Here is a 10,487-nt window from a genome sequence, read left to right on the forward strand (position 1 = left end):
CACACACACACACACACACACACACACACACACACACACACACACACCATTTCCCAAAGATGCTTCTATTTTTCCCCACCCGACCCTTGCAACTATGGAGGGACTTATTGGGGGTTTGAGGAATAAAATCAGTAATCCAGCATACTGACCTTCTACCAAGGAAGTTAATAATGTCACATTAGCAGCTTTTCTTCTTCCAGCTGGAAGATTTAAACCGATTTTATCCAGCTTTTCTCGTAAAGATCGGCCCCCATTCTTGGATTTGGCTCTATGAATGAAAAGTGTGACAGGCGTTGAGGCATCAAGTAACAAAAGTAAAATGATAAAATTATCAAATTTCATTTAATGCATAGACTACTATAAACATCAATTTGGGTCTGCTTTCAAATGACCTCCTTTCTGTAACTGTGTCACTTTCCATACATTACAAAACCAAAATTTAGCAGAAACCAACATGTGTGTTCTTAAAGCTAGCAGTTATAGAACACAAAATCGAGAGAAAAACACATGAGTTTGACAATGAAGAAAAAAGCTGATGGGAGTTGACTTTTTAGACAATAGCCATGAAAACAACTTAGGGATAGAATGGGAGTCAGATTTTAACTAAATAATAACTTGCTTTTCGATGCATTTTAGCACTTTCTTCTACATTTAACACTTTTCAAAAGGGAAATATATGTTTAAAACTCTCCAGGTCTATTAGAATTCAGTGTTAGATTCAAAGTTACATAAATGTTAAAAATACTCTCCCAGACCTTTTATACAACAACACCCTACCACAGCTGGGTGTCCAGGATGAATACTACCCAAAAATGGTTTCCCCATACCTTCTCAACACACCACCCAATAGGGAGGCATTTAAGCATTCAGGAGAGGAAAGTCTTCGCTGGACCTCAGCTACAGTCACTTTATATTTGGATGTGGAGCTGAGGAGAGAAAGTCTTCCAGGTACAGAACAAAATACTTCATTATGATTAACCACTGCTCCTAACATCCCATCCTTCTGACAGGGGAGACCCAAGGAGTTGCTTTTGGTCATTGAAATAGGACCTGTTAAGAGCAAACAACAATTATCAAAACAATTACAGAAAGTGTTGGAGAAGATAGTATCTTCATGCCTAGTGCCTGGAACATAGTAGGTGCTTAAATGCTGGAGATGACAGATGATTGTGATTCTACTACCTTCATTTTATAAGTCACTACCGGGTTACTAAACAAAGTATGTATTGGGGTAGGAGTTGAGGGGGAAACTCTGGCCAAGGAAGCCAAGGTGTCTCAATTTCTAATACTGGTTCTACTACCAACGTGCTGGGTGACCTTTGTCAACCAGATTATTTTCACCATTCTGGACCTTAATTGTATCTCCAGCACTTAAAGGTTGCTGTCTGAGGCATATAGTAATAGCAGGTGCTTAATAATTGCATTTTTCAATAAAATGCAAAAGTTATAACAAGATAATTTAGAAAATTCCAATTTAGAGATTGAGTACCAGTCTTCGAATCTAAGTAAATGTCAGTAAGCAAAGCTGACAAATTCAAATTGGATAGAGTTGGCAAGAAATCTCTAGCAATATCCCAGGATCTGGTAGCCACCTTTAGTATCAGCAGTCTAAATCTTTTTTTTTAACTGCTTGTTACTTCTATTAAAATTAAGCTAATTTCCATATGTAACACTTTTCAAATTAGTTCCTAAAAGTATTGTGTGTAAGATGAAAAAACTAGGTACTGAAAGAGATAAAAATTTTTATCTGCCACAAAAACCTACCAACTTATAAGACTTTTACCCAGCAGGTTTAAAATTTTAAACATGCCAGGGGATAAGTTACTTTTTTTCTACTTGCAAGTATGAATAAAAGTCTTAGTCAAACTGAATTGAAAGTGACCTTGCTATTCTTAAATGGTAATAACTCATTTGTATTCAAATTAACCAGCAACATTTTAGCGTCTGGACAGTCATAATATAAGTTTCTGATGCAGATGCAGAGAGACAATACAATTGTATGTAACTCCCTGTCTCTCCTCTATAGGTTAGCCAGACTACTACTAGCACTGAGGCAGAGCTTAGCAATAGCCAGCCAGGCAATCGAATTTCCGCCACATTATTGTACAAACCACCCACAGCCAATTTTCATAAGTAATGTTCCACCAAAATTCCTTTCTCTAGTTCCTTCCAGATGCAGCGTTTGCTAGAGGGAAAAAGCAATCCCCACTACTGCATCCTGGGGTTAAAACACTTGTTCAGGTAGGAAAATAAAAACTGAAATTTCACCTAAACTTATAGGGCATCTTCCAAAACCTGCCTTCTTCCACTACAATCTGTTTACTTCTTGGGGCTTCTGCACTTAAATACATTGGTCTGTTTCCAACACAACACCTTTGAATGCCTGAGCCAATAGATGTAGAGGCCATTAACACTTTTTCATTCTCTAAGTCTGAAGGGATAGCTTTAGAGAAAGGTAGGGAAGGCTAGTTACAATTAACGCACCTTTCCTGATGACTGTCTGATCATGCAACAGCAAATGTTGGTCTTCCACATTCTAGGGGAAAGAGGAGACAGTTTCTATTTAGAAAAGTAAATAGAGCCAAGCTGAGGGACTTTAGAAAGGACAGTAGTGGCAATCCTGGCTCGGCCTAATCCAAACCTGCTCCCCCAGGTTCCCTCTTACAGCTGTCCCAGACTGCTCTCACCTGGACATCTTCCATTTGATGGGCCATGTCGTGTAAGCCCAGGTTTTCCACCAGTGCTGCATCTAGCCCGTGGCTGTGGGGCTGCAGGAGCAGCTCAGAACGTCTGTAGGTCTCCCTCCTTGTCCCTGGGCCACCGGCGTCCAGCCCGGAGAGGTGGGGGACAAGGCCAGGCCTCGTGTGGTGACTCAAGCCAGCTGGCTCCTGGTTTTGCCGGCTGGACCAGGCCTGTTGCTGACTGGCCGCCGGCGCAGGCTGGTGCAGGGGGTTGATGGAAAACGGGTCGCCCAGGTGGGAGTACGGGTCAGCAGACTGAGAATAGGGTAAGGGTTGGTAGGGCGGTGGGAAGTAAGGTGGCTGGAAGTCGGATGCCCCTGAATGTGAAAGCGGTGGAGCTGCGGGACTGTAGAGGTGCTGGCTGACTGCTGGGAGGTGGGGGAGGCGGGGGTTCCCATTGCTGTTCCCATCGTGCCTATCCTAGAAGAAAATTTGAGAGAGAATGGAGGGTAAGAAGGAAAACCCCGCTTCTGCGAAAACCCAGTTAGCCCGATCCTTCCCCAACTCAATACTCTCCCCTCCGATTCCAGTTCCACCTCTTGCTTCCCCCCTCCTCTTTTTTGTCCCTGATTAGAGTCGTAGCAGTCTAAGAGACCCCACCCCATTCACAAGGTAATCAATATGAAGTCGCAGGGCGCTTATATCCTAGGGAGCCAATTAATTCCCTTAAAAAGGGGGGGGGTAGCAGGGAATATTCAGAGGCTGCCCAAGGAAAAGACCACGGAGCTGGAGCATGGAGACGACAGGCAATAGGGGAATACAGTAACAACAGTAAGAACCTCTCGCAATCTCTGGTCAACCCTCCCCTAACTTGCGGCGCGTGACTTCTCCTCCCGGCATTGAACTCACTCCTTACACGGGCGGGAGACGAAGTTAGTTTTGATCGCAGCTACAAATTAAGTGAATAAGAAGTCCCCCCAAAAGAGCCAAAAACACCTCTTTCCTAGGCCCGCTGAAGGTTCCAAAGGTGCAAGACCCACCGCGCGGTTCTCCATGTCCTTCCTCAACCGCATGCGACTCCGGATCGCAAGTTAAGCAGGCAGTGCGTGGTAGCAGGCGGCGACGCGCAAGAAGGCGGGGAAGGCGCTTTTTCCTCCCCCCAGGACACCTTCTCGCGGTGACGAATTGGGTGGAGGGACATTTGGGTGGGAGAAAGGGTCGCGGTTGATTGTTCCCAGCCTACTTAAGCCTAGTCAACAAAAACCCGCCAGGATCGCGCAGATGCCGCCGGGCTGGAGAAGGAGGTGACAACCGCCACCGTAGCATTGTGCTTAGGAAGAGGCATTTAGGGTCAAGAGAGAAAAAGAATGCAACGCAATTGAGGCGGGTTTGCAGAAGAAAAAACCCCCTTGGTTCGGGGACAGAAACTAGAGATCTAATATTTTATTTTCCCGGGGTATTTAAACTAGCCCTTGGGTAAAGTAAAGGCCCAGGCTCAGCTACATGTGAACTTTTCGCGCTTCTATACTTGGGCCAGCGAGTCTTATCCCGAAGGCCAGGCAAGTAAACAGTTGGGACTCGGGAGCATTTGGGGATGGCTCAGCCTCCAGCCGTCTCAAGAAGCTATTTTCACAGACGGCGGAGGAAGAGCAAGCGTGGAGTTTCTCAGCTTTGGGGGTAGGGACTGCGGCACTCCATCCCTGATTCAGATGGTCACCATCCACCCCCAGTATTCCCAGCCCGAACCGTAGCTGCTGGATTGGATTGTCCTGAGGACCCTTTCCTTGATACCTTTGGGGCTATCAGTGGTCATAGGAGGAGGCTGGAAAGGAGGCATCCTCCCCCTAGCGGAGGGAAGCAAATCCTGCAGAAGATAGAGTAAGTCCAGTTACTCTGTCCCAACTTGCTGTCCCGGATCCCCGCTGCCCGTCCCACAATACTAACAAGACGTTCGGTCCGGTTTAGGCTTCTCTCTGAAGCTCAACGCAGCGCAGACCTCGCCTACCTCTGTACGTCGTCTTCCTCTTCCCGCTCGCCGGCTCCCTCCCTCTCCCTCCCACTCTGCGAAGCTCCTAGTTCAACCTGTCAAACAGGCTTTTTCACTCTAGGACGCTTACGGCCTCATCTGTCCTCCCCGCCCCCCCCCCAACCCCTTAAAGCTTAATCTTTTATGTTTTCTTGAATTCTGGATTAAATGTTGGCGAGGGCTCCTTAAAAGTGACAGTAAGGGAATTGGAGGTGTTAGCGACCCTTCTTTATTTAATTTCTTCTAGCATGTCTCCTGATATAAGCTACAGTTGGAGATAGCCATGAAAAAATGAAAGGTCCCCCCCACCTTCATATAAATTTAAGAGAATTTTCACTGTCACTTTCTTCTCTGATCCTTGGGTGGTGGTGGGTTAAAAGCAAGAATGCCCAGGAACGCGTTGAAGCATACGGGTGAAAACCACGAGCGCCTGGACTTTTAAGTGTGGCGATGGTCCATTAGTTGCAATTAGTTCACCCTCCCCTCCAGTTCATTCTCCCCTAGAAGCCCTTAATTTCCTCCCCCTATTCCTACCTTCCAAGTAGCCCATTCTCATACTCCTGACGCGCGGGGCTCGAACTCCTGGAGCCTCGTTTCCCTAATTTAAAATCCGCCCGCGGGCGCCGGGTTCCCCCATCCCCGCCCTGACTGCGCCTTTCTCACCTCGCAGTCCTCTTCGTACTTGACATTGTCGGCTAATTTCCACAACATGGCGTCCGGAGTACCCCAAAATAATCGCCAAGATCCAGGATCCCCCCACCCCCCAGGTGGTAAATCCAAAGTTGGGGTCACGGTCGCTGGTTCCCCGCCCCCCAGACTGACTGGGCTGGGCTCTCCGTCCCCTTCAGATGAACTGCATGGAAAGCTGCTTCGGGGAGGTACCCGATTTTTCTCTCCCTCTCTCTCTGGAATGGTCAAGGATCTCTGCCTGTTCCAGCACTTCCCCCCGCACCCAGCCAGCCTTAATGGGAAGGAAATTAACATAACTCCTCCCCCGGGACTGCACTGGAGGCCCAACTTTCTGAAGACACTTAGCCTAAGCGGCCAGTCACAGGGGCCCGACCGGGCGGGCCCCACCCAGAACTCCTCCCTCATTCTCTTTTCTCCAGCGCTGTGCGCTTCGGCCTGGCGTCGTGCCAAGACCCACGCACAGAACGGAGATAGAAGGGTGGAAAAGGGGTGTAAAGAGCGGAGCCAGCGCTGCGGAGTGCGCAAACAGCACTACGAGGGGAAAGACAAACGCTGAAATGCGCCTTTCTTAGCACTCCCGGCTCCTACCCAAGCATGCTTTATTGATTTTTGGGTGGGGTCGTAGTTTTTGTGAAGAAACTCGGGAGTAAAAGCAGGGTAGCTTGTTAAAAAGAGTGAAGTGGCCGAAAAACAGTCAGAGAGAGGAACATAGTGAGCGGACTGGTGGTTACTACAATTAGGCAGCCGGCCGTTTTGCAGGGAGCCAACCTTGCCTGATAACGGTAGGCAGATGCTCTAATGCATCATATCACCGCCAGCGTCTAATAAACAATTCACGTTTACATAACATTTTAAGATACTATTTCTTTCATTTCCAATGCAAGGAATGCCACATCACTTTGTCTGTTCCAGGCTTCAAAGAAGTCCCAGAACCGTTGGTACATGTTAGCTTTAGTTTCCATGGCCCCTTGCTCCCTTCCAGAGCTTCCATGCTTATTTTGGGGAGATTCTGTACAAGGGACCTGCTTCCTACTGTCCAGGGGAATGGCAAAAAAGAAGTTTGAACAATCGATCAAAATGCGGCCCCAGAAAGGAAGAAAGAAGGGAAAGAATACTAAAGAGAGAGCGGAAGTGGGAAGCCTACTAGCAAATGTCAAGTAAGCCAAGTTTCCTTGTCTTCCACTTAGAGGGGATAGACAGTTTTGGGGAAGAGGAATAGATTAATTAAAATAAGCATTCTAATCGAAACTATTGCAAACGAGGGAGTCGAATAGCAAAACAGGCAACACTGCACGTCTGAGTTACCGATTTTGCTTGCAATAGGAGAGTTTAAGGTATGTCCTAGAAGATTTTTCAGAGCTATTTAATATGTCAAGAGAATGTTCAGAACCATATCGAATATTTGAAGCCAATTTTTTTTTATAAATGGCTAGAATTTGGGATATATCGACTCTGTCTATAAACACAACTACAAATGCAACTCCATTAGATCACTTCTATTTTCATTTAATCATATTCTTTCCCACCAGAAACTTTTAAAAAAAAAAGGTGTTTTGTAGTTTTTCCTCTCAATGCTTTTGAAAGGCACAAGATAACTGGCCTTTCTCCGACAAAAGTCCTTTCAAATTCTGGATTCCTGCGCTGGACAAGATCAATTCGAATTCACAGGCTTAGAACAAAATGTTCAACGAGTAAGAATCTCAGGGAGATTAAAATTTAGAAATGACAATTCCTTCTCCCAACACAGGCACCCCAAAAATACCCACTGGGGCCTTTACTGGGAAATACCTTCCAAAATGTGGCGTTGGGAGCAGGGAGCAGCAGAGGAACAAGAGTAGAAGGCCCCAAACCGATTGAGAGCTGGTACTGATGGAAGATGGGCGCCCCCGCCCCTTTCTAGGCTAGCAGACCACCCCATTCAATGCAGTTACTCCGCCTCCACAAACACTCCCCCCGATTCCCTACTAGGGGCTGGAAAAGCAGGGTTGTTCAGAGGTCCTCCTCTCCACCAAAGTTACTCTACTACAAAGGCATCTAAGAACCCCTACCCCTGAATCCCACCTAATTTTTCCCATTTTTGGTAGAGTCTATTGTAGAATCGGTCGTTTTTCCACACTATGTAATTTTTATCTTAAAAACAAATGTCTTTCTCCCACCGCAAACACCCAGAATTCCAGACACTTATTAGTAGTAAGGGTGGTGGTGGTGGTGAAGGGGACAAGAGATTAGGAACCGACTTGTGTTCCGTAGGGAGACATTGAGGATTCAATTTTTTTTTTAAACATCGCTTTTTGTGTCCCTCCATTTACTGGGAACTAACCTAATTTTTTCAGAGGTAGCCAAAGATATCGAAGGAGATGGTTCCTACAGAAAATTCCGGTCCTAGTAAGCACAGGTTTCACTGCTGTCTCTTAAAAAAAATCCCTTTAGGTTGGGAGAAAGGAAGATAAAGAAACTGGTTTAGGGGTCCAAGGAAGAGAAACATTCTATGAGGTATTTGAGGAGACACGCTGCGCTATGTTCCTTTGCCTTTTAAGACAACTCTATTGAAAAAAAAAAAAAGAAACAAGCATGGATTGTGTGCTTGGTACTGGGAGAGGTGCAGATTTTAACTGACAGGTCGCTGCCCTAAACGCTTAGACAATTAATTGCCCTGCTGCTCTGTACTTAGGTCGGGAAGCAGCTAGTTGAGTAGCAAGATGTCTACACACCCCTTCACCCACATCTATACCCTGCCCCCCGAAAAATGCCCTAATCGGCCTTTCCCAATCCCAGGCTCTTTATGTCCATCACCTCTCATTCCAAGTCGTACACTGATTAGACCAGGGATGGACTAGCACAGTGCCCAGTACATAGTAGATACTAAATAAATGCTTTTTTGAATCGGAGTTTCTAATAACTCCCAAGAAAGGGATCCGCTGTCTTTGCTTTCCTTTCCTCCTTAATAAGCAGGGAGAAACTGGTTAGTATTTGATGATTTGATACCTAATATTTGCCTGGAAGTCTAACTTTTGCGATTTATACTTTCCTACAAATCTAAAAAAAAAAAGTGTCTGCATGCCAAGTTTACAGCAAAGCTTGGAATGATGCAGTGCTGGCCGACGTTTCGTCCCCCAGCCACAGACAGCTGCTCCCTGGCGGCAGGAGCCTTCCAAGTGCCCTATACCTTCTGCAATTTATCGGCCCTAAAAACCTTCCTTGCCTTAAGTACGAAATGGCGCTTCTCCGATCTACGGACCTTTTCTTCGGAGAAGCCCTCGGATTCACTTCCTTAAAATAAAATCGGAAAAGAGGGTCGGGCTAGGTCCGCTGAGGATGAACTCCTGAGAGCTCTTGCCTCTTTTATCCGGGGCACAATCCTCGCCTCGCGGTCTTCGCACCCGAGGCGGGCACGAACCACAGAGAGATTGAATCCCGCTTCTCCCTGCCGGGTGCGAGGCGTCTGCTGGGGCCCCTCCGGGGGAATCGGGCTGCCGCACCGAGAGCCAAGGCAACAGCCACACCTCTGGGTTTGGGCAGAGTTTCTTTCCAATTTAACCTGATCTCGGACCCACACACAAAACAACGCAAACACGGAATCACGGGCTCCTTCCAGTCGCAAGAGGTCTGCCCTCTCACCACCATCCGTACAGGTGGAGGGTTCTGGAAGAAAAGGTCCAAGACGAAAGTGGGGGACAAAAAACAGTAAAGCGCTCGAGGGAAAACTTCCTTCAAACAGGTGTGCGCTCCAGCCCCGGCCCGCTGAGCCCGGAGGGGGCGAACGGGCTGAGGTCCCAATGCGCCTACCCTGCGGCGGGACAGCCGGACCTACTGACTCCAGGGCTACGGCCTTTCCCCACCAGGCTGTTGACTAATGTCTGCCCAAAAGTGCTGCCAAACTGCGAGCCGCTCTCCTTGTCTCATTCAGCCGTCCCTTACCCCACACAGACCCCAGTGCAGGGTGGAAAGAGCTGGCCCTGGGCTCCCACCACCTTCACCTAATCACCCACAGATTTGTGGCAGGTTAGGTGTGCATGATTCAGGGACAGAGAGACTTTGGAACAGCGACATCCAAGATAACCTAGGTTGGAAGACTCCAGGCCCACCCTTGTTTCTCATTCCCCTCGGAAAGTCAGCCCAGACTGGTCTCGACTCTGAATCGTTTCACTTGGGAATCTACTCCTCTCCTTCCCAATCTTTTCCCGGGCCAGTAAGGAGGGAAACCTGGGGCCGCTGCCCCAGCCTAGGCCCTCCGGCGCTTGAGCGTTCGGCGCCGCTCCCTGTGAGCAGTTAAAGACACATACTTGCCAATCGAGTCTCCCCAGCAGAGCCATTCAGCCTCCCAGTGGGGAGTCGAACTCCTGCAGCAGCTGTCGCTTTAACTGGTCGACCTGCCACTGCCAGAACCCCACACCTGGGAGCCAGGGCCGCCCTCCAGGTGCGCATGCGTGCATAGAGCCCTTTTCCCCACCCCCAACCGCTATCTCCCACCATCCCTAAGAACAACAACATGCACACCCAGCCACACCCAACCCACTGACCCACCTGCACCTATCTGGGTTAAATTTTAAGATACTCAATTAAGGTTCACATTTACATCTACGGGATATGCACAGACACCACCTTTTGTGCATGCGGCCCTGTCCACATGCACAAGTATTGAAGTACACACGTTTACTTGAGAATATAGACAGACCCACTAAATCACCAGAAACATACATGCACAACCACATTTACTCAGTATGTAATTGCATGATTTGGGAGCAGCTGGGTGGTGCAGTCGATAGAGTGTTGAGCCTGGAGTCAGGAAGACCTGTGTTCAAATCCGGCCTCAGATACATACTAGCTGTGTGACCCTGGGCAAGTCACTCAACCCTGTTTACCTCAGTTCCTCATCTGTAAAATGAGCAGAAGGAAATGGCAAACCACTCCAGTATCTTTGCCAAGAAAACCCCCAAATGGAGTCATGGAGAGTCAGACACGACTACAACTACTGAACAGCAACAATTACATGATTAGAGGTATATTTATATAGTATGTAATCTACTGGAGCCTACACAGTTGGAAGTCAGGAGATGGTCAGTGATCATAGTTAAGGTCCTTTATCTCTT

At 47.5% G+C, this 10,487-nt stretch overlaps 1 protein-coding gene across 3 annotated transcripts in view; it reads right to left on the minus strand.

Moving 5' to 3' along the window:
• TFAP2C (transcription factor AP-2 gamma) overlaps positions 1-9,767 on the minus strand; it is an 18,357-nt gene extending 8,590 nt beyond the window's left edge. The window contains exons 1-5 of one of the 3 annotated variants that reach the window (XM_027847652.1): positions 5,371-5,655; positions 2,688-3,161; positions 2,485-2,536; positions 828-1,050; positions 150-268 (exon numbers count right to left, since the gene is read on the minus strand). In XM_027847652.1, the coding sequence (XP_027703453.1) occupies positions 150-268; positions 828-1,050; positions 2,485-2,536; positions 2,688-3,161; positions 5,371-5,418 (916 nt within the window). In that variant the 5' untranslated portion in view covers positions 5,419-5,655. Of the gene's footprint in view, positions 1-149; positions 269-827; positions 1,051-2,484; positions 2,537-2,687; positions 3,162-5,370; positions 5,656-9,680 lie in introns of those variants that run through there. The other 2 variants (XM_027847644.1, XM_027847635.1) reach the window with 2 other exon arrangements.
• Between the last annotated feature and the right edge of the window lie 720 nt (positions 9,768-10,487).

Source organism: Vombatus ursinus, unplaced genomic scaffold (assembly GCF_900497805.2).
Source record: "Vombatus ursinus unplaced genomic scaffold, bare-nosed wombat genome assembly UNPS02000580.1, whole genome shotgun sequence".
Taxonomy (NCBI): domain Eukaryota; kingdom Metazoa; phylum Chordata; class Mammalia; order Diprotodontia; family Vombatidae; genus Vombatus; species Vombatus ursinus.